General features: G+C 35.0%; 2 protein-coding genes across 15 annotated transcripts in view; one reads left to right on the plus strand and one right to left on the minus strand.

Annotated features, from left to right (window-relative positions):
- Orc4 (origin recognition complex subunit 4) overlaps nucleotides 1-7,144 on the plus strand; it is an 87,065-nt gene extending 79,921 nt beyond the window's left edge. For 10 of the 12 annotated variants that reach the window (XM_087210040.1, XM_087210036.1, XM_004869984.4 and 7 more), the window contains one exon: nucleotides 87-553. In XM_087210040.1, coding sequence (XP_087066166.1) covers nucleotides 87-275 — 189 coding nt within the window. In that variant the 3' untranslated portion in view covers nucleotides 276-553. Of the gene's footprint in view, nucleotides 1-86; nucleotides 554-936 lie in introns of those variants that run through there. The other 2 variants (XM_087210038.1, XM_087210039.1) reach the window with 1 other exon arrangement.
- A 508-nt stretch (nucleotides 7,145-7,652) lies between these two features.
- Nucleotides 7,653-24,584, minus strand: part of Acvr2a (activin A receptor type 2A) — a 79,519-nt gene continuing 62,587 nt past the window's right edge. For all 3 annotated transcript variants that reach the window (XM_004869983.4, XM_087210035.1, XM_021248412.2), the window contains 7 exons: nucleotides 23,033-23,176; nucleotides 20,875-21,018; nucleotides 19,499-19,644; nucleotides 17,615-17,729; nucleotides 15,233-15,371; nucleotides 12,204-12,334; nucleotides 7,653-11,362 (listed from right to left, as the gene is read on the minus strand). In XM_004869983.4, the coding sequence (XP_004870040.1) occupies nucleotides 11,168-11,362; nucleotides 12,204-12,334; nucleotides 15,233-15,371; nucleotides 17,615-17,729; nucleotides 19,499-19,644; nucleotides 20,875-21,018; nucleotides 23,033-23,176 (1,014 nt within the window). In that variant the 3' untranslated portion in view covers nucleotides 7,653-11,167. The remainder of the gene's footprint in view (nucleotides 11,363-12,203; nucleotides 12,335-15,232; nucleotides 15,372-17,614; nucleotides 17,730-19,498; nucleotides 19,645-20,874; nucleotides 21,019-23,032; nucleotides 23,177-24,584) is intronic.

Here is a 24,584-nt window from a genome sequence, read left to right on the forward strand (position 1 = left end):
TGTTTTATTGTCAGTCTTTTCCACAACTGACCAAAACTTTTAATTTGTTCAATTCACTCTAAACTATTTATTTTTTAATCTTTCAGGCTTTTGAACACCTACAGCAGTTAGAATTAATAAAGCCCGTGGAAAGAACTTCAGTAAATTCGCAGAGAGAGTACCAGCTGATGAAACTACTTTTGGATAATACTCAAATTATGAATTCTCTGCAGAAATACCCCAACTGTCCTACAGATGTTAGACAGTGGGCAACATCCTCACTAAGCTGGTTATGAACATAGCATGATTTTAGATCTGGCATTTCTGACATAATTCACTAAAGAACTAAAAGCTATTTTCCTTTAAGAAGATATGTTATTGCATTATTTTATATTTATAAACATTTCTTAATTTATGAGAAAGTGTTGCACATGTAGTATCTTGGCTGTATCTTACCTTTGAATCACAAGCAGTTACATGGCTTATAATTCCTGTCATTGACATAGATTGTGCTGTAAGTAGTTCAGAATTAGAAAATGTGATTATTTTAGAGATTAAACTATTTTTAAAAATATTGGTATTTATGTGGTTCATTTGAAGAGTTCATTTCAACCAAGCAGCCAGTTATTTTTTAAAAATCCTAATATAAGCAGTGAAGAAACAGTGGTAAGAATTGAAGTATAAATAAGTAATCTTTTGGTTTACTGTGGGTGCCTTAGTTTTGTTTTCCTGAGGACATGTAAATTTTCCCAGACCCTGACCATATCTTGTAATTCAGAAGACAGATCAGCTTAGTCACAAAATGGGTCACATGGTAGAAAAAGGCAAAGGGGTTGAATATTTCTGTACTTCTCAAAATGTGATGATTCTGTATCAGAATGAATTCCTTGTGGGATTCTTTAAAATGTGGATTCTTGAGCCTGCTCTAGTCTAAACAGATCAAAATTTGCCTTACAGGATACTTTCAGAAATTCCTGGAAAACCACTCCCACAAACAATAGGAAGTGTTTGGCAGTGTCTGCTGAATGTTTGTATCAAAAAGTAAGTCCTGTGCCGGGGATTTAGCTCAGTGGTTTTGATGCCTGCTGCGCTAGTGCAAGGACCTGAGTTAGATCGCCGGTACCAAAAAAAAAAAAAGTAAGCCCCTAGGAGGAATATGGAAATGTCAGTCAAAGCATCACCTTTAAAATTAATGGTTCTAACAACTAACACAACTATATGTTTAAAATGAAATTTAAAATGCACTCAGTAAATACTATGCACTTAATTCTAGAGTATTTGACTGCATATTGTATCACAGGAAGTTTACAAAAGCCAGAGTCCCTCTTTTTGTAATATATATTCCATTTAAGTGTTAGAAGCCCTCTGTGGCTTATGTACAAATTATAAAACTAACACAACACAATAGTGCCAGTGTTCAGAATCACACAGGTTTAGAATGACTGGCCCTGGAATTCAGCTAAGTTGACTGACACAAAGCCCATGCTATTAAGAATTAAAGTGCAACATGTTCCTTACCACGTGTTTTTAAAAGTATACTCTAAAGGGTTTATCTGGCTTTTAAATAGTTTTAGAAATACAGTGGTATATGATTTTTGTGTGTGAAAATAGCACTTCAACAGTAACAAGCAATTTTTTTGCACACATATCCTTTCTTTCCCCACAAAAAATTAAGCCTTATTATAAGTCGTCAGATCACTGTTACTTAGTAGAGGTGTCTCATTTGAAAGCTTAAAAGCTGAGAGCCCTAATATACTTCCCTTACCACATAAGAACTATCAGAGAAAATCTATCAAACTAGGAGTACAGATTTAAAAACCAAGAGGCAAAGTAATTGTAACAGAAAGTAATAAATTAGGACAAGATAGATTAACAAAAGTCATACAATGAAGTATATGCCGACATCCTAAAGGCATTTTTGTGGGCAGGGAAGTTGATACTCACTTTTCCATAGTTCCTAATATACAGAAGTTAAAATGTATTCACAAAATTTTTGAACTAACTTCACATAAATTGCTCAACTATATTAGCAAAATAAAAACCCAACCTGAAAACTCCTGGTAAACATTCAGAAATAATTAAATTTATATGCGTGTCTTAAAGATACTTTCTTCATTTACTACACAAGAAAATAGAGCAAAACCAAACTCCCCGGGGTTATCAGACTGAAAAGCAAATGAAGTCAGGAGTGCTGTTTTAATATACTTTTTACTTGAGTTCTGTCCAAGTGACCCACAAAAATAAAATCTTGTTTAAAAGACCTAATTCCCATAGTGCAGGACATGATTAATAAATCCAGAGAGGACACAGATTAAATAAAAATAGAGCTGAAGAACATGATGGAATCTCAATGTAGGAAACAAATGGAACCCATACAAAAGATGCAAACAGATTTCCAGGAGATTAAAAGCTCCACTGAAAGTTTATGCAGCAGAATAAAGTAATGAGAGGACAGAATTTCAGATACAGAAGAATGCAATTAGTGACCAGGAAAATAAAAATTTCTTTAAAATAGTAAGGGACCACAAGAAATCAATCCAGCAGCTGCTAGATAATGCAAAGAATGACATCAGACTGATCAGAGTCAGTGAAGAAACAGAATGCAGATGACATAAAACTGTTCATAGAAGTGCTGGCAGAAACCCCAAGCAGGAGAAAAGAACTTGACATACAGATAAGTGAGGCATATAGGACTCCAACTAGCCTTGATAAAAAAAAAATCTATACATAAGCATATAATAGATAAGATTCCAGAAATCCAACAGAACAAAATTCTACAAGCAGTGAGAGAAAAGAAAAATCACATACAAAGGAAAGCCCATCAGAATCACAGCAGACTTCTCAAGGTAAACCCTCAAGACAAGAAGAGCTTGGAGTGACATATTTCAAGCCCTAAAAGAAAACAACCTCCAACTCAGATTGCTGTACCCTGCAAAACCGTCTTTCAAAATTGATGGAGAAATATGGTACTTTCATGACAAAGAACACCTTAGGAACTTCATGAATACCAAACCAGCACTCCAAAATATTTTAGATAGTATCCTAGAAAAAGAAAACAAGGATCACAACCCCAGGAAGCCCAGCAAAATGAATCCATCAGGGATGACAAGAAATTAAAGCAAAGGGGTAGAATCCAACAAAAAGAAAAGGTTATGACAATGATAAGTCCATACATATCAGTTATAACCATCAATGTTAATGGTCTCAATTCACCAATCAAATGAAATAGACTGGCAGAATGGGTCAAGAAGCAAGACCCAACAATATGCTGCATATAAGAAACACAATTCAAAAAGAATCTCGTAGACTGAAAGTTAAAGGGTGGAAAACAATACACCATGCGACAGGAACCCAAAAAGCAGGAGTAGCTATCCTCTTTGCAGATCAAGTGGATTTCAAACCAACACTGATTAAGAGAGACAAAGAAGGACACTGCATCCTTGTAAAGGGAACAATCCAAGAGGAAGAGATGACAATCATAAATATGCACAAACACTAGTGTGCCCAACTATATAAAACATACTAACAGACATAAAAAATATAAGCACTAATACAATAGTAGTGGGGGACCTCAGTACCCCACTGTCACAAATAGATCAACTAGACAAAAAATAAGCAACGAAATACTAGAACTCAATCAAAGTCTTAAATGAAGTTAACAGACATTTACAGATTGTTCCACCCCCAAAAATCAGAATAAACATTCTTTTGAGATGCACACAGGTTGTTCTCCAAAATCGATGAAATACTCACAGAACATGTTTAAGTGCAAAGGAATTGAAATTATCCCCTGTATATTATCAGATCATACTGTTATGAAATTGGAGATCAATAGCAAAAGAAACCACAAGAATTTCATAAACATGGAAATTGAACAACACTTCTCAATAACCAGTGGGGCACAGGAAATTAAGAAATCGGACACTACAATTAAATGATAATACCAATACAACATACTGGAATCTATGGGATATAATGGAAGCACTCTTCCGAGGGAAATTCATAGCAGTGAATACTCATTAGGAAAACAGAGTGAGCCCAATTAAACATCGTGATGCCAAACCTCAAGCTTCTAGAAAAAGAGCAGGACAAACCCAAAGCCCATACAAGGGAGGAAATTATACAGACCAGAGCAGAAATCAATGCAAGGGAGACTAAGAGACCGATACTAAAAATCAATGAAGCCAAGAGTTGGTTCTTTGAAAGAATAAACAAAATTGACAAACCCTTAGCCAACCTTATCAGAAAAAGGAAAGAAAAGGCCCAAGTCCATGCAATTGGGAATGAAAAGGATGAAATTACAACAGACCCAGCAGGAATCCAGAGAATCATCAATACTTACTTCAGGAACCTGTATGCCAGTAAGATGGACAACAGAAGAAATGGACAGATTCCTAGATAGGTATGAATTACCAAAGTTGAACGAAGACTAAAAATTCTAAACAATCCAGTATTAAACAATGAAATTGAAAGCATAATTAAAAACTTAGCCAACTAAGAAAAGCCCAGGTCCTGAAGGCTTCATTGCTGAATTCTACAAGACATTTAGAGAGGAACTGCTGCCACTGCCGTTTAAACTCTTCAGTGAAATTGAAAGGGAAGCAAAGCTCCCGAATTCACTCCTGGAAACAAGCATCACCTTGATCCCCAAAGCAGAGAAAGATCCAACCAAAAAGGAGAACTATAGGCCATTCTCACTAATGAACATAGATGCAAAAATCCTTAGTAAGATACTGGCAAATAGAATGCAGATCATCACAATGATCATATACCCTGACCAAGTGGGATTTATCCCAGGGATGCAGGGATGGTTCAACATACACAAATCAATCAATGTAATACACTCTATCAATAGAGCCAAGGAAAAAACCACTTGATCATCTCAATTGATGCAGAAAAAGCATTTGACAAAATCCAACATATTTATGATAAAAATCCTACAAAAAATTGGAATAGACAGTCACTACCTCAATCTGATAAAAGCCATTTATGAAAAATCAGCAGCCAATGTCATACTAAATGGTCAAAAACTGAAATCCTTCACACTAAAAGCAGGAACAAGACAAGGATGTCTACTGTCACCACTTCTGTTCAATATAGTCTTGGAAACAGCCACGGCAATTAGACAAGAGAAAGAAATAAAAGGAATAAAGATAGGAAGTGAAGAAATCAAATTGTCATTATTTGCAGATGACATGATACTCTATATAGAAGACCCCAAGAACACCAGAAGTCTTCTAGACTTAATAACCAAATTCAGTAAAGTATCTGGTTACAAGGTCAACACCCAAAAATCAATAGCTTTCTTCTACACGAACAACAGACTCACTGAGAGAAAAATACAGCAAACAGTTCCTTTCACAATAGCACCCAAAAACCTGAAACACCTTAGGAATCAACCTAACAAAAGAAATCAAAGACCTCTTCTCTGAAAACTATAGCACTCTGAAAAGAGATTGAAGTTAATATCAGAAAGTGGAAAGACATCCCCTGCTCCTGGGTAGGAAAGATCAACATAGTGAAAATGGCCATGCTTGCAAAACTGCTATATAGATTCAGTGCAATCCCAATTGAAATCCCAGTACCATACTTCACAGACATGGAGAAAAAAATCCAAAAATTCATTTGTTACAAGAAGAGACCTAGAATAGCAAAAACAATTGTAGGCAACAGAGACATGGCAGGGGGTATCACAACTCCCAACTTGAAACTATACTACAAAGCTACTCTGATAAAAACAGCATGATACTGGCAAAGAAACAGACCTGAGGACCAGTAAAACAGATTAGAAGATGCAGAAACAATTCCAGACACACTCAGCCACTCATCTTCGAAAAAGGAGCCCAAAATCCTCCCTAGAGGAAAGATAGTCTCTTTAATAAATGGTGCTGGAAAAACTGGGTTTCAACTTGCCAAAGATTAAAACGACCTATATCTCATCATACACTAAACTAAAATAGAAATGGATTAAAGATCTAAGTATTAAAACAGAAATGCTGAACCAGCTGGAACAGGTTAGGTAGAATTCTTGAAGACATTGGTATAGGAAAAGATTTTATGAACAAAACCTCAGTTGTCTGTGCACTAGCACAATCAACAAGTTTGATCTCTTATTAGAAAGTTTCTGCGCAGCAAGAGAAACCAACAGTGTGAAGAGACAACCCACAATATAGGAAAAAGTTTTCACCTGCTGTTCCTCAGACAAAGTTCTCCTATCTAGAATCTATGAAGAAATTTAAAAAATCAGACCTCCCAAATTTAAAGACCCAATCCAAAAAATCGGCCTCTGAAATGAACAGACATTTCTCAGACAAGTAGAAATAGCAAATAAATATGAAAATATGTTCAACATCAGTGGTCATTCAGGAGATGCAAATGCAAACAATGCTGAAATTCCACCTCACTCCAGAAAGAATGGCTGCTATCATGAAATCAACCAACAACAAATGCTGTCGGGGCTGTGGGGAAAGAGGAACCCTGCTCCACTGTTGGTGGGAGTGCAGACTGGTGCAAGCACTGTGGAAGTCAGTACGGAGATACCTCAAAGAACTAGGACTGGAAGTCCCATTTGACCCAGCTATTCTACTGCTGGGGATCTTCCCCAAAGAATTAAAAGAATCATACCACAGTGATATATGTGCACCCATGTTCATAGCAGCACAGTTTGTAAAAGCTAAAACTTGAAAGCAGCCCAGTTGCCCAGCAACTGGAGAGTGGGTAAAGAAAATGTGTTTTTTTAAATAAAATGGAGAACTACTCAGCCATAAAAAATAAGAAATTAGAGACTTATAGCTGAATGGATGCACATTGAGGCCATACTCTTAAGTGAAATAAATAGGATACACATGTAAATACTGAAGTTTCTCTAGTGTGTGAAAGTAAATAAAGGACTAAAAGGTATAATGTGAAATAGGAAGAAAAGAGGCAATGGGGAAGTGGGAGGGGTAGGGGGAAAGGAAAGAAGGGAATGGAATTAATATGAGAAAATGAAAAAATGGAAACAAAGTCTTTGTAAATAGGGAGGGACGGAGGAGTTGAATGAAGGGAGGGCAGGGGAATGGGGAAAAAATATGAACCAAGAGAGATTATGTAAAGGTGCAAATTTCCAAAGATGAATGTCATCGTATACCTAAAATCTACCAATAAAATTGATTTTTAAAAATGACCTAATTGACATGTATGCATATGCCTGAGAAATTAAAATCTATTGTCCAAACCTACTGTATCATAAGGCTTTATAAGAAAACCAATATTTTGCAGAATGTGCTGTAGAAAAGCAGTCTTTCAGTACAGATTCCACACACACTCCGTCGAGGTTTGCTTTTTCATTTGGTTTAAAAGGGGAGTTTCTTTCAAGCCACCATAAATAATTGCTGCCCTGTTCTTTACCTTTGTCCCAATCCTGAAAATCCTGAGAATCCACTGGCATGAAATGTGACCCAATGCCAACAAGCCTCTGGCTGCTTCCTTATATTGGCAGACCTAACATGTACAACTGGGTGACAAAACATTCTGTTTAGATGACAAAGGGAGGAAATGTCATAAGGAACAAACCTCCCTTTCTCCACTATCCCCGTTCTTGGAAATCCCAAGATGGAAGCCTCACGAATTACAAAGCTATCATTCCCCTCTTTAAGAACATATACCTAAAGAAAAACTGCATATGCAAGTCATACCATATTCATTTTTTATTTAACTTGGGGATGGAATGGGGATAGCATACATTTTATTTATACAGTATTTAACAATCATCCAAGGTGGGTTCTTGTGGGGATTATTTTTTTTTTTAGCTTTCTGTTAAATACTTGCAGAAAAAAAATAGCAAGTACGATTTGACAGTAGTACAATAATCTGTGCCCAAAACACTGACAGGAAATACAGAGTAAAGCTAAAATAATTGCTTACCAGTATCTTGAGAGGTAACAAATAGGATATGGGTTGAGACTGCTTAAAAAATGTACTGCTGGTTGAGTATCTGAGGTAAATGATGTTCAATCAAGATGCTACTTGTATCATTTTGCCCATAAATTGTAAATAATTCTATGCACATTATACCAAATGTTCCTAAAAAGTAATCTTTCAAAAAAGTAAAAAAGAGAAACTGGAAAATATCTGTGATGAAGCATTTTGTTTTTAAAAATAGTAATCAGTTTATTCCACTAAACTACCATCTGGCCAGTGGTTTTCCCAACCACCTACCTGCATTTTAGATAAATGTAACTCTTAAGAGTGAGGAATGGGGGCAGAAGAGACTTAAAATTCCATGATACATGATTCTATTTTTAAATCCCAAAGAAGTCGGGGTTGTTTTTCCTGATTGTATTTTCAAAATATCACCATGAAAGATAGTGCAAGTTCATGGGACCCACAATTGTGAGGCACAGTCTCTGTTCTGGAATTCACAAGCTACCTGTAATAAACATTCAAACAAGAATCACACATCACATGCTAAAACTTCCTAGCATCTCAAATACATATAAGATCTGTGCAGGGCATGGACTTTGAATAAATCCAAATACTAGTTAATCCATCAGTCCTATGGCAGTTGATCATAAAGCATTTCTGACACAGGAGATCTGGGCAAGGTAGAATATAAGTTAGAGCAGCAGTTCTGATGGGTTATCAGAAAGGCAAAGTACAAGAAAGAACAAGTGAAAAGCACCATACACATGAGGAAAAGTTACTGGGGCCTGTTTCCCCAAAACAAAGAAATTACCATTTGCTCATTCTTTGATCTTTTCTCCAGTATCCCTACCTCAAACTTTGAGTTAACTTGCCCACTCTGCACTGACTGTAAACCAGACACTAAAATGCCCTGCAAAAGAAAGTTTTAACAAGACTAGGTATCAGAACAGGCAGTCACTGGAACATTCTTGTTTTACTGCTTATAAAAGATTTCTCTATTAATGAAGTTCTCAAAAGGACACAAGTTTTAAAATTGGTTAGCTAAAGTACAATACCCAGGATTTCTAAAAATGTTTCCTACCATGAAGAAAAACATTTTATACTGTGAATAACTGGTCTTAGAAAATTTATCTTTAGTGCTCTCATAAGCCAAACATTCATTGTAATATCCCTCATTTATTTTTGTTTCAATGTTTTTTTAACTTTAAAGAGGGTTAAGTGTTTACCACAGGTAGAAATTTGTCTTCAGGAGATTATTTTCCTGAATGCACATTGTTTTGCCCTGGATTGGTTTCCAAATAGCAACCCCAAGTTAAGAAATAGAGAGATTGAGTACTTTTTGAAATAAAAGTGCTAAACATTGAAATGGAAATTCTTAGGAATACTCTAAGACCCTGGGTACATACATGACCAAGAGCACAAACACTTCTGTATGGTATGTGCCACACAGCCAAGAATGCTGTTTACTCTCATTTACCTCCCCTGTCTGGAATCTTGACCTATGTATTGTTTATAAATAAAAATTCTTCCCAGAGATTAAGTACATATTCTATGTAAAATGTAGTGTACTGTGTGGTTAAATAGCCATTTGAATATAGCGCATTCACAGTGTGCTCTTGATAGTGATGTGTAAAAAAGTTGATTACAAAATTAATGCATGGATTTTAAAATGACCTGACAAAAACACGTACATAGCATAATACTAGCTATTTGTTAGTGAGTAATCTAGAAATCAGGAAATTAATGTTTTATTGTACTTTGGCTTGTATAAATTTGAGGAAGAATCTAATTATATTCAAATGCAATATTGTTTTAAAAAGCACTTTGCCACCCACCATCAATTTCATTTTCTTAGCAAGGACAAGGCATGAACTATCCTAACTTAATATCAAACTTGTGAAAGCAATTTTGGGGAAGAACAAGACTGTTAGCTGTATCAACATTGGTTACCTCTAAACGTCGTTGCGTATTTTAAATAATAACTTTAACTTGTTATCCCTGATTTGTTTTAAAGCAGTAACATCTGAATCTGTGCTTAAAGGTTAATAATCTCTATCCTAAGATAATTCTTTACAAATCCCAGGCATCAAATATTACCCTCACAAGATGGCACCAAGCAGAAGTATAGTGATAAAGTTACAAGTCTCAAAACAGTGAGGAGTTCTGGGTAATGACACTTCCTGAGGTGATCCTGAAATAATGTCCTGCCCACTGTTTGGTGAAAAAAAATACACTAAAATTTTACGTATATAAATAGGAAAAAAGTATTTTAAAAGATAAAATGAAGAGCTTCCCAGTGTCACGGCTCACTTAAAAAAAAACAAAAATCATGCTTTAATTTTTTAAATATTCCCCAAACACAGCACACCTAAAAAAAAAAAACTTAAGTAAGTATGCAATATTTTGGGACCTGGATATAAGATGAAGCTTTAAAAACATGTAGGTAAGGAGGAAACTACACTTTTTTTTTTCCATTTTAAAAAAACAATACTTTTCTCCTTAAATTACAAGCCAGCACAAGAAAAGCTAAAACACTGCTTTACGAATAGCCACTTACTATTGGCACTAAGCATAGTTTACCATTTTTTCTTAAATAACACAGTGAATTTGTAATACCTTGTTACAAAACATGGATCAATTTATTCAAATTTGTTAGTGTTTTCAATTTCATAATTTAGCAACCGTGGAACTGAGGTATACCTTGTTGAGAGGGAGGTTAAAGTAATGCTTGGAAGCCTCTTTACTGTACCCCACTTTGATGACTTTATGTACACAGAACAGCAGCACACTAAACATTCACAAGCTGTGTCATATTGGCATTACAATAGTCACTTATAGAAACAACAGCAAATGCAATAAAAACAAGTTACCCTTTTAAAATCTGAAATGAAAGTTTGATTTAAAAAAAAAATAGCAGTAGTTCATTTAAGGAATTAGTGTCTTCTGACAGACATTAAGAAATCTGATGTCAGCTTTCAAACACTTGATTAGCCAGGTCCAAAAGATCCTTGATTTGGAGAGGGCCACATTCTTCATGTACATTTTTTTCAAAAGTTTCTTTATAAAGTCTGCAACTTTTCTCTTAGTCTCATGTCCTTCACATCTGTGCCGCAGACAATGCAGTGAGTCTCCCAGCGCCACACTTTTCAACAAGGGGCTGCTGCTTACGTTTCTAGGAGGCATCCTATTCATTTCACACCGAAAATAAACTGTAAGCAGTTCTGTTAGCTTAGCAGCTCCAGTTCAGAGTCCCGTTTCTCAGTGTGTACAGATGATGCAACCATCATAGACTAGATTCTTTGGGAGGAAAGTCAACATTTGTCACCATTGTGACCACTGTTACAATGTCCTCTGTGGTAATGATATTTGTTAGTCTTTGCATCTGGGTAATTCTTTCACCTACACATCCAGCTGATAACCTGGCTTCTGCATCATGATCCCAACATTCTTCTATTGTTTCACAAAGCATTGCCATTCCCTAAGAGGAGAAAAACATAGTCAAACACCCCAGCAATTATTGTGGTCAAAGAAGTTTCAAGATAAGCAAACTTTCATATTATCTGTCAACACTCACTCTGAGTGCAAGACTATGAAGAAAAGCACAAAAGGTAATCATTTTATCATTTTCTTATGCACTGGAGACTGTTGCAACAGGATTTTTAAATTTCATTAATGCCTATCCATTGTTCATAAACAATCATTTCAATGTAAACCTTGAACTATACTCAAAACCAAAACTAATGGGAAGTGTACCACTGTTTTTCAGTTTTACTTAAAATTGCCATTTCTAGCTCACAACTAAGTACAGGAGCCACCCTTTGGGATTCACCACCTGATTTTACCCATGTTTCTATTTATAGTTAGACCAAAACTATCAGGATAATATTCCATCCTCGACCTAAGTTCTAATTTTAAAGCATTCATAACTTCATTGTCTTCTAAACTAAACTCAAAAGGCTAAAGCAAATTCCCCTGGAGAGAAAAAAAAACCTGGTGCTTAGTTTAAAAATGGCATCATGTTGGAAGGCGGTGATCCGCAAGGCTACCTGGCTCAACACTGGGCATTTCTTTCCATAGAAAGTTTTCCAAACCAGACATCCATCTGCATGGGACCATGGAGATAAAAGCTTTGTAAGGCTCCATGACTTCACACTCTCCCTGGAGCTTATACAAAGCCCTAATTCTCCTGCTTCTAGCACTTTCACAGAATAACTTGTGTGACGATTACCTTCCCAGAAGAGAAGTGTGCAGAGAATGACTCACTCCTCTAAAAAATGTTTTATTGGAATTTCAAATGAAAAGCTAACTGTGTAACTTACAGCATGTTTCTGCCAATAATCTCTTAAAACAGGCCTCTTTTTTTTATGCACAACAACTTCCTGCATGTCTTCAAGAGATGGATGCTGGCCAATTTCCTCTTCAAATGGCAACATGTACTCATCTACAGGTCCTGAAATATAAAAAAGGAAAAAAGTCATTTTAATTAAAATCTTCCTGACTTCTAAACTGGAATAAACTTCCTAAAATATACTGTTTCACCTTTTTCTAACTCTATGTGCTATAAGGACAGGGAAGAAACAGGCTTAGTTATACTTATACCACAGTGTGACCAGACCATACAAGAAATCAAAAGGTTTGTGGTTTGGCACATAACATTGTTAAGATTGTTTAGGAGCTTTCTTGTCTACTGTATGAGGACCACTTGTATCCATTTGGATCTGAGACACAGTGAACAATCTGCTTGCAAATCAAGAATATAATATTCCTCTTTAAAGGATACCACCTGGCAATTCAGATTAGAATGCTAAGAGTGCTGTTTCTATCTCTGAAGAAACTGGGTTCAACCTATTACAACCATCTTCATTCTGTGGTATACTCAAACCCCCTACATGTCCCACTTAAGGAATTAATGTGCCTCAAAGTCATATCTCTTGTCCTCTTCCACAAAAACTACTAAAAGTACATTTGCTTATTTTTAAAAATCACAAACACTCTCCACCAAGGTTTTCAACAAGTCAGAATGTCCTTCACAGGTAAAATTTACTCAACAACATAAATAATTCCTTTTTTCTCATACTCAAGTAGGAAAATGCATTTAGGAGGTAATAATACCTAGTATTTGAGGAGCATTTATCCTGACCGGCAACTTTACATGTATTACTCTTTACAAAAGGAAGACAGCATGAAGCTCAGAAAGTTACAGAATTTTGTACATGAGCATACAGCTATTACCTTGTAGAGATGGAAGTTTTGAATCCATCAAATCTATGCTTTCACCTTAATAAATATGGATCACTAGTGAGCAGTTTCATTGAGCTGATGTGTTGTGTACATAGACTTAAGACTCATGCAAGTCCTTGAAATGCACCAAATTCTCCTGGATAATGAACCAGGAAGACATAATTAACCCTTTGCAAATGTAAGAACCTTGGTGGCTGGACAGTCTTGGCTTCACAGTACTGACACTCTTAAGGTGCCTATTCAGCTCTTGCATGCTCTTGTACTGGTTTGTAAAAAAGGGCAGACTTTCAGGTCTCAACCCAGACTACTGAGTCAGAATCTTGATTTTAACAGAATTCCCAGGGGTTCGGTATGCACATCAGAGTTTGAAAATGACCAGATTTATCTATCAGTAACTAGCCACCAACAAATTTAAAAGCACTCACATTAGCAATGTTCACATTGTCCCTCTGGCCCCCAATTTCCGACTTAAAAGAAAAACCTGACTGTTTCATAGCACATACAAAGCATTTAAGAAAAGTCAGCATCAGGCCGGGGATTTAGCTCAGTGGTTCCACCGCCTGCCTTGCAAGCTAAGGACCCGAGTTTGATCTCCAGTACCAAAAAAAAAAAAAAAAAGAAAAGTCAGCATCTATCTTTTTCCATAAAAACTTCCCTGATAATCCCTCTGCCTCAAAAGCATTTTTTCCTCTAAACTCCTATAACACTCTTAATGTCTCAGGTGTCACACTTACCCAAAAACATGTAGTGAATGTCTATATATCAGGTACTGGACTAGATAATTCACACCTCATTCTGCAGTTACCTGTCCAGAATATACTTTATTGCCTTAACTCTTTATTACTTGAGAACTGGGTCTTGTGTCCCTGTGAGACCTAATCCAATGTTTTTCTATGAAGAATTCATATTAAAGTTCTTATGAAATGTATCTTCCTTTATCATCTGCCATCTAACCTGCTTCTGCTTCCATAAGTGCACATAATCAATGTAATATCTCTTTCATTTTTGAGTCAAAATACACTGAACAGCTTACTCATCTTTCTGCAGACTTATTCCCAAGTTGCTACAAGCTTTCTTAGGTTCTGAATCTACTCTCAATCCAAACCTCCAATCCTGGAAGAATGAATAGCTGCCCATTTCTGAATATTCTACTAAGTTCCCTTTAACATAGGTGAAGTTGGCTATACTTTTAAATATTCAGTGTAATTTCTTCTATGATCTTTGACAATCAGAGGAAGTTTTTGGGCAATTACAAATTAGAATTTAAAAAACAGATCAAGCTCATTTACATTTGTTTGAAAGATAAGCAGGTAGTTTGCCTTATCAAAAAAAGTGCTGCCACACATTTGGAGAAAAAGAATATATGAAGGAACACTAAAGACAATGTACCTATAACACTACAGATTTGTCACAGTAGGAATATAGTATGCAGGTTTATAATCAAGTAAATGGCATACATTTATACGACAGTAACTTGGACAAACGGGAACCCTTTAGAAGCAAGGTAAGGTGTTGGAGAAAGTGACTCGTACTCACAATAATGTCTGTGGAGGTCAGACCTTCATAGCTTTGGGGAGGCAGAATTTAAACTGTGATACACTGAAATACGTATTCAAAGTTCTGTCTTGGAAGTCAGAAACTAATCTGGTTAAGTATATGTGGGCATTACCCAAATGATGAACATACACATCCTGTCTTAGAAGGCAAAGTCCCTCCTACTTCTCATACATCTCTTACCAAAAGAGCTCACTTGAGAACCTGGAGGGCAAGATCTACATGATGAAACCAATGAAGCAGCCCTCCCCTAGACAAGAGTTAGAAATACAGATTTTCACCATTAACCAGCTTGAGGCAAGCTGTTTAATTTCTGAGTTTCAATTTCCTCATCTGTAAAACTGAGATAATAACTACCTCCAAAAAAAGGAATAAACTAAAGGTATGTGAAGTGTCTAGCAAAACATATAGCAATGGTAAAGGATTAATACATATCAATTCCTTTCCTCTCCTGCCCAACCAGCTCTACTCCCCTGCCTCTTCTGAATTCTCCACCTTAATCTCTTAATAAATGTGGCATATATATACTTTTTAAAAAGGACTCTTTCCTTACCATCTGCAGCAGTACAGCGAGAAGCCAGTTCCCACAGGACTAATCCCATGGCATACATATCTATCCTCAAAAATGCATCCCTTTGGAAGTTTATGGCACCCTCTAATACCTCTGGGGCCATATATCTCCGAGTACCAACCTGAAAAAGATTGTGAAAGCAAGAAGTACTCATTCATTAACTTTATGAACATTTTAGGATTTTCTAAAATGAATCAAAGCCAAATATGGTCTATTATCTGGGTAAGATGACTGAATTATGACCAGACTGTATAGACAGTAACGTTATTTCTGGTACACTTAAAAATGTTGACATTATGCTAGCAGAGGCTTAGAAACCCCCTCCCCCGCCGAAGTAATCATAAGGGACTGAACAATGATTGCTGGGAAGATAGACTAGAGAAAACTATATTTTTCCATTGTAACTCTGCACAGCGTTTGAAATATATCCTTTAGAAACTTTTTTTAAGGGCTTCACTAATTATAAGATGTTGTACAGGAATTAGTCAAGTAAAGGATGGATAAACAAAAAGTTCTATTTTTATAGGATAATCTATATATTTACTCATGAATTCTTGTCTTAGAGTCCTTCCTTTATATCTGTCCCCAACAATTTAGTACTGTTAACGATGGTAATTAAGTTAGTACATCTAGCTTTGGTTGGTGCTTGACAACGTTCTTGTATGAATGCTTAAAATTTGTTGTGAGATATCTAGGTAGACCACAAATATATACTTGAATTTCAGCAGACCTATGGAGCAGCTTTAATACTAGTTATTTCCAAAAAGCTCCATCCTTGTTTGTTACTGTAAGCTCTAGACCTGAAGTTAGGCAATTATATGCCCCCCCAAAAGAAAGAAAAAAAATATAATGGTTTTTTTTTTTAAAAAAAGTACAGATTACTATAACTCTGAAGTTTGTTTTTAATTTACATAAGAACACTTTACAGAAAGAAATAGTTTTACTCTGAATTTTGATTTTACTGTGTCATCTAAAAGACTACTTTTCTCTTAAATGTATGCTATCCAAAATACCTCTTTTATATGGCTTATCTACTTTTTCAGTCTGAAATGACCTCTTTTATAAATTGATGATGATAATAAATAAAAAGGTTTTTGTTTTTTCCAAAGGTTCTTCCTTTGCAATATATAAAATGAGCAATAACATGCAAGTACCTCCAAACAGTTTTGAAATGTTCTGGCCCACTAAATCTAAAGTCAAGGAGCCACTGTTATTTTTAAATAGTCATATAATTGTGAGGGTGTTAAAAGATGACATGAATGAGCACCGATATTTTTTTCTCAAAAAAAAAAAAAGAAAGAAAGAAAGAAAGAAAGGCTAACAAGGTAAGGGATGTAACTGTTCCCAAACACAAGAAGTGCAGAAGTTTGTGCATCAGGTTTCTACCCACTCTCCATCTTGGTAATGCTCCCAACAAACTGCCTCCATTTGTAAACAGATTTGGTATTAACTTTTCTAGAGCTCTATGACTGCTGACCACTACCCTAAATTCTTAAATTTTTAGACAGTATTGACAAAATTCATTTTGTCATGATCATTTACAACTGTGTTCTTGGGATCAAAAGAATATCCTGGAAAAAAAAAATCAAGCTCAGCATTACCTGATCAAATTGCATGATTTTAAAGAGGAAGAAGGGATAACATAAAAGCCAGTAAATCACTGTTTTGTAGGAATGTTACCTTTTGGGTCAAATTGGTTTTACTGATCAAAAGGTTATATTGTAGGAATGAAAACACCTTTCCTAGCCTCACAGTTTCTGAGAATAAAATGAAAGAATAATCTTTTTCTTTCTGGGCTTCCCTAAAGGTTTCCATTGATAAAAATCTGTGTGTACTTTAAGTAGAGATGGATACCTCACTCAGGCCTTTTCTAGGGTTCTGAACTCTGAAGACAATTCAGACAAAAACCCACCAAGCTGATTAAATAGTTAATAAAGCAGTAAAGACCCAGAAGCAAGAAACTACTTGTTTTAAAAAATGGGAAAAGTGTTTTAATACACTGTAGCCAAAATAGTGACTGATGATTCTTCCAACTCCTGAGATGAGGAAAGAATTAACAAGTTACAACTACTAAATTAACACTAAGAACTTCCTAAGAATGAGGCTATTGAAAGATGAAATCTTCTGTGATGTTTTTAAAAAAGAATCCTATAATATCCAAGAGTTGTTTTATGAAGTGGTTATTTTAAACAACTTGAGTCTTCTACCACCATATGAAAATGTATCTTTTGCAGAAAATATAAAACATGACACTTGAGTAGATGCTAATTAATAATCATCACCACCACAATTTCAGACCAATTCATTCCTAATATGCCAGTCTAAGAAAATAGGAGAGCTTACTTTTGTTATTATCATCCTTACCTGTCCGTGGGTATCACCTGCAGACTTGCCAGCCTCAAACTTTAATGCCAACCCAAAGTCAGCAATACAAGCTGTCAGATTGTTTTTCAACAACACATTTTTACTTTTGATGTCCCTGGCAAACAGAAAGATAAAGTATTCAAATTAAATTTAAATGTTATCTTTTAAAATTCTATTGGAAATGGAAAAGAGAATATGCTATAAAATAGTTATTTTAAAATATGAAATGTAGAGAAAGAAAAGTGAAAAAAAGCTTAAGCAGAGAACAAGACTAGTGACAAACTCCTATTTATAACACAGACAATAAGACTGTCTCCATAAAGCAGTTTTATGAAGAACTGCCATTTCAAAAATACATTATCTCTGTCACTCCCAATGCATGTTATCTATGTTACTCCCACATAGCAATCATAGAATTGCTGTATTTTAAGATTAGAGTTTTTCAGATTTTATAGTTCAGACTCCCATAACTGAAATTTTTAAAAACTGAAGATCTTTTTAAAAAATAGCTGAATTGGGGTCTTTTGTCTATTGGCACAGACCTACATTAAAACAGTCCCTTACTGTAGAGGTTCTTACATTCTTCCACCTGGTTACAGAGAACTATCTCTAGTTAAACTTTTTTTTTTTTTTTTTCTTTTTTTGGTACCGGGGATTGAACTCAAGTCCTTGTGCTTGCGAGGCAGGTGGTGGAACCACTGAGCTATATCCCTGACCCCAGAGAACTATCTCTAACAATATATAATACATACAAAGTTTTTACCTTACATATATACTGCTCAGGCTATATCCTGGTGTTCTGAAAAGGATACTGTTTTAAGGCAGTAAGATACCATCCTCTACACACCTGCCTGAATTAGTTTATCCTAGAGATTACTATACACCAACTAAATACAGCTAGGCCATAATCCATTGTTAATTTATATGTACAGTCACATAGATCAGGAGTGTGATGAAGGAGGAAGAGGAAAACAGAAATGCTCCAAAAATCACTTTCAGTCTCAAAAGATTTTCAGGGCTCCTACTCCTAATAACCATTTATTTAGGCAGGGGGGTAGGGGTGTGGTCCAAAGGATTAGTTTCCTATTAAAAGACAGACTGCATGCAGGAAGGTGAGAATAAGCGGGGGGGGGGGGGGGGTTGTTCTGAAGTAGAAATCTAAAAGGCTTGCAAAGTGCGCATCTATATATTTGAGGTAAATTTAAAGTAATGCCTCCCAACAACCTAAAACTATCTGGTAGCACTCCACTAAGTATCTGTTAAATGAATCAGTAATGCCTACTTGTAAAACAACTACTTTTAGAATGAATACAAAATTGACAAATTGAATTCCATGTTCAAGGAAGTTAAATACACAGCAAACCAAATCCGTGTTTAAGGAATATTTCTCCTTTTGAGGATATGACAACTGTTGAAATCTAGGTACTATTTCTTCATTAGGCAACTGTTTAAATGATACCACCCCCAGCTCAGCTCAAGGAAAGAATATTTGATCATTCAAAAAAATAAGCAAAGAAAATATTCACCATTCCTCCTTAACTATATCTCCTTGTACCTATTCATAATCACTTTTATGTAAATCATGTTTTAAGTTAAAACAAATTTCTTTTAAATTTTCAGGTAAAGAAAATATACTTTCATTCTCAATACTTTCAGAAATGAGAAATTAAAGCATAAGGAGATAATTAAACTTTACTAATGATGTACATATACATTTTCCATAATACTTCAATCTCAAAGCTAATTTAAGAAACAAATGAAAATCATCTACTTCCTACAGGATGATTTAACAGCTCAGGGGAAAATAAATTTTACCAAGCAGATTTAAATTTAAATAAGAGACACTGTGAATTATATGGGGATACACCATAAATTTTGCTCTACCTGTGAGATATTGCGGGTTTGTGGCCATCTTTTAGGCCAGGTATATCCTCGTGTAAATAGGCCAATCCTCTAGCCATAGTTTCTGCAATATGGCACAGTTCATTCCAAGAGACGACATTAGCCTTAAGAAAGTCTGACAGCGAACCCTAAAGAAAAGAATAAGATTAAAAAAAAAACCTTAAGCTCTTGACAAAAACCATGGAATTTTTTTTAACCTATAAGAAGTTATAAAAGGCAACATATTATTTCTCTTATAATAATATCCAAAAAGCAAACTTGCTTTGAATGGTTGAAATTTCCTTCCAGTTCACATTAATAAACATTTAACCACAGAGAAAAAACAGTGATCTTTAAAGATTTGTTATTATACTCAATTCCCCACAATTGAAACAATAAAAGTTTAAAAAAAAAGGACTAGTTGAAAATCTAAAGTTCTAGAAAATACTCATTTTTTGAAAGTGAAAATACACTGACTATAAAGATCCTACATGATAAAACTAGAATAACACAAGACAGGGGCCGGGGATTTAGCTCAGTGGCAGCACAACTGCTTCACAAGCACAAGGTCCTGAGTTCGATCCCTGGTACCCACAAAAAAAAAAAGAATAACATAAGATATAAGTAACCGCTAATATAAACAGTCCTGACTCTTACAGATTACTGTCATCCTATGGTTAAGAATTAAGAGAAACTGGGTTAGGCATTCAGCTCAGTGGTTCTGCTGCCTACCTCACAAGCGCAAGGTCCCAAGTTCGATCCCCAGAACAAAAAAAAAAAAGAATTAAGAGAAATTAAAGAGCCACTTAACAATGATGACAATGAACACCAAAAATACAATTTCTTATTTCACTGTTATTTTAAAAAACTGAGAGTTGAAAAATTGAGCAAAAAATAGCAAGTGTGTTGAAAAACTGAGGAAAAACTAGCAAGTATCCTACAAGGTAGTGACAGATTAAAGATCACATACATTTCCTGACTTTGGGTTTGTCATTAGGCTGGATTAATTAAAGAGTTGTAAGGCACAAAATTCAGGCTGGAGAAATGGCTCATGAAATCAAAATAGGTCGCACAGAGCAAATAAAATTTACTAAGTACCATTTATACCACGTATTTGCCAGAGATAATTACAGAACAGGAAACCAGAGGCAAAAGATCAGTATGGAGTAGACAGTTACAGAAAAAAGTTGCTGCCTTTACTCTTTACTAAAACAAATTACTTTTTGAAACAGAGTTAAAAGTGATTTGTATTTTAGGTTAAATTATAATAAACTATAATAACACACTATCTCCTGAAAAATAAGTTTGAGACTCACAGCCAATATTAGGGAGGTAGGCCAACTCTGATTTTACTAAATGAAAGAGTTAAGTAGTTTTACCTTTTCATGAAATGCTGTAATTAGCCAAAGATCCACATCAACACTAGTGCCTCGTTTTTCTGCACCAATAAACTGTAATATGTTCTCATGCTTCATTCCAGGCAAGCTATAGACTTCATATTCATTTTGCCATGACTGTTTGTCCTAGAGTTAAAAAGAAAGAAAAGTAAGAATACAGGAATATAGGGAAAAACACCACGTCCAGATTACTCAAGTTATGAAGTAAAAAAAGAAAGCTAAATATAAAAGATCTTTTATTTTGTCCTGGTTTTAATAAGAGAAAGCTCCAGAAGGTAACAGTTCCATACTAAATGCCCTACCACCTCATTCTCTCAAAACATACTTTTCTGCATTTCTAATTTATGAACACAGGCATTCATCAAAAATACTGCACTGGGGCCAGGGATTTAACTCAGTGGTTTCGCCGCCTGCTGTGCAAGCGTAAGGACCCGAGTTCAATCCCTGGTACCAAAAAAAAAAAAAAATATTCCACTTCTGTATCTTACAATGGCAACAAATTCTGCTAACAAGTATCACACTGTAGTTTTGCCATGATGTGATATTACTTTTATTACTATTCATAATTGGGTAGAATGACTATTTAACAGGAAACAATGTCTTCAAAACACTTTTTGAAAACATGTTTTTAAGCACTTTTAAAAGCACCACATATTCATTCTAGCCTGCAAGCAATCCATGTCTACTACATATCTACTTATAAAAGATTAACTTCTTTTCATGATGAAAGTACAATAAAAGTGCCAGCATCCCACATAATGGTTAGGAAATCTCTGGATCCAAACTAAGTTTAATTCTGGCTCCTTTGCTAACCTTTGGCAAGTTATATAATCATTAATTAGCTTCCTAATTAAATAAAATGAGGATTTTAGTATCTCTAGCATAGAGTTGCTGTATTTGATGTATACATGGGTAATATATGTACAAGTAATATGTAAAACACTCTTACCCAACACAATAAAAGCATTCAATAAAGTCTTTGCTACTTTTCTTATTACTCTTAAGTTGATATCCAAATGCTTTTCTCTAATTTTTAAGATTCCTAACAAACTGAAATAATTTTCCTGATGTTATTTACAAATCTTGGCCCAACAGAATATACCCTCTTTCTTCATACTTAACCACAATTTACAGAATCTGCATTGCTGCGAGAAAGAGTAAATTTCTTCACAGGCACTATCAGACAAGCTTTAGAAGAGGTAAGAAGGCTAAAAATCTAAGAATAATAGGACAAAAAGTTGCTTATGTAACTTTGGAATAAGGAAGATTTGATGTTTAGGTGCAATAGTAAATCCTGTATCACTAAATCTAGCCAAGGCCTGGCCGGGGATTTAGCTCAGTGGTTTCACCGCCTGCTCCACCGCAAGGACCCAAGTTCAATCCCCAGTACCAAAAAAAAAAAATCTAGCTAAGCCCTCACTATCAAGGATATCATTAACCACAGGGGTAAATAAGCAAGAGAAATGGAAGATACTATAATCTAATCTTTATCATCAGTGGAACAAAATAAAACAGAAGAACAACAAAGAGGTGGTTAGATCAGGGTTTTATGAGAAGTGCAGCAGCTTTTTAAAGGCAAACAATTCAACAGTAAATCAATTCTTTGGAGTCTTGAGCAACTGCCTTTGAAAATTAATCAAACATAAACAAATAATTACATAAACACAGTATGAAAATAAACCAATCTGATAATATACCTCCAAACATCAATTCTAAAACAAAGCACACTACTCTTTTGCTCTTCTTGCTCTCTCTGATAATATCAAAGGAATATTAAAATTTAACCACTCACTGTTTTTGTTTTTTAACTGGAATCTTCAACTTAGCAATTCTGTAGAATTTTTATTGACAGAACATCATCTATATGTTCATTTAGGGAAATTCCACCACTCCAAACATGATAGATATACTAATAATTTTCTCAGGTGTGAAGGCAAACATAAAACGGCTATCTTCTTTGCCAGTTTTCTAATCCAGTTTTCCAGGGTTGTTTTATCCAGTTCTCCAGTTTTTTTTTAATCACCAAAAATCACTTTGGAAAATGTGGCTTGTGTTTTCAGACTATTTCTAAGTTATCATGACCTTGCAAGTTACAGCTCTCAGAATATAAATGTAGATTAGGAAACTGCAATAAACATACCTGTATTGGAAATATTTTGACAGCCACATATTCATTGAGCAACTGGGCTTTCCAGACACAACCAAATCTTCCCCTTGCTTTCACTTCTAATAACTGCAGTGGCTTCAAACCTAGTAATGGAGAAGGTGGGGGTGGCCCTGGGTCCTATAGATAAATAATAATAATAATACTGTCAATAAGCAGAACATGAAACACATCATTTCTGAAAATAAGAAAAAAAGTGAGTATGCTGAAGAATCAATTGACAGAAACAATAAACACATATGGATGACATTAACTTCAATCTTTCGAAACCTGAGTTTCTCAAGCATTACTAATTATCTTCAGTGATCACAAGGCAGGCAACCTGATTTAAGAGTTTTCAGATTAAAGTTCAGCAGTATTGTTATTTATGTACAGAAGGAGGGAAAAAAAGAACATCTTTTTTATTCAGTCTCTCTAATTTCCCCCTCAAGATTTTCTGTGAACTTTAAGCACTCCTAACAATATTTCATTGATTTCATCTAATTTATACTTCCTTAACAGATGAAGATTTGAAAAGTACTAGAAAGAGGAAATTGTGGCTATGTCGCAAAGTACATCTCAAAATCCACTATTTTTTCTGACAGTTGTTTAATTTCAAATATTTTCTTCATTCATTTCAGAAATACAGGTATTCTTAAACACATTGCAGGCAGGTCTACCAAATAATAAAGCACATAAAAGAACTATACTGTAGCCACTGTTTTTGTATCTTCTCGTTCTTTAACATATTAACAATTCATTTCTTTGTTTATAATTATTTCCCAAAATTGAGAATAAAAATTATTTGTATTTTAAGGCTTACTGGCCAAGAAAATACAAATAAAAACGCAGAAAAGTGGTGATCAGATTGGTTAATAAGCTATAATAAGTGAAAGAGAAATACATATTATCAGAGTAAGTAGAGCCACTACAGTTATAAATAGGAGTACAGTAAGGAGATCTTCCCTATATAAAGTAGGATAGTAACAACCCTTTGAAAACATTCTTCTTTGAAAACATTCTACCAATTCATTATCTTCACCTATAGCAAAGTACAGAAAGCCTTGTGGAAAGCTCCCAGAGAAAAGCAAAACAAGTATTTCAAGGGCTGCATAATAGGTATTATAAGGCGGAAGTAAAATTTCTGTAGCAAGAGGAACAGGAATGATGGCAATGGCTGGCACCTCAAACACTTGGAAACAGTATGTCACCAAAGATCAGTGTATCTCATTCTGCCTTTCTTTTCCCTTTCTTTTTATCCCCTTCTAATGCCTCTAATTCTTCTGATGCCTCGCGAACTACTAGTGGTTAGGAATCATTTAGAGCTCACTGGTGTCACACAGGAATTTAAAAAGTTTACATCTAACATTAGAAAGACCCTAGACAGTAGAAAATTGCAAGGTATTCTATAGGAAAAACGTGCAACTTCTTCTAAAGTAATCTTTATAAAATAGCTTGAGAATTCCTATTTTAAAACAACAATATAAAATAGAAGACTACCTACGATTCATTCCAAACTCAGGTATTCATTTAAAATTGTCTATAAAAG

Source organism: Heterocephalus glaber, unplaced genomic scaffold, assembly GCF_053883595.1.
Source record: "Heterocephalus glaber isolate CG9 unplaced genomic scaffold, H.glaber_assembly_v1.0 deba00001097, whole genome shotgun sequence".
NCBI classification, from domain to species: domain Eukaryota; kingdom Metazoa; phylum Chordata; class Mammalia; order Rodentia; family Bathyergidae; genus Heterocephalus; species Heterocephalus glaber.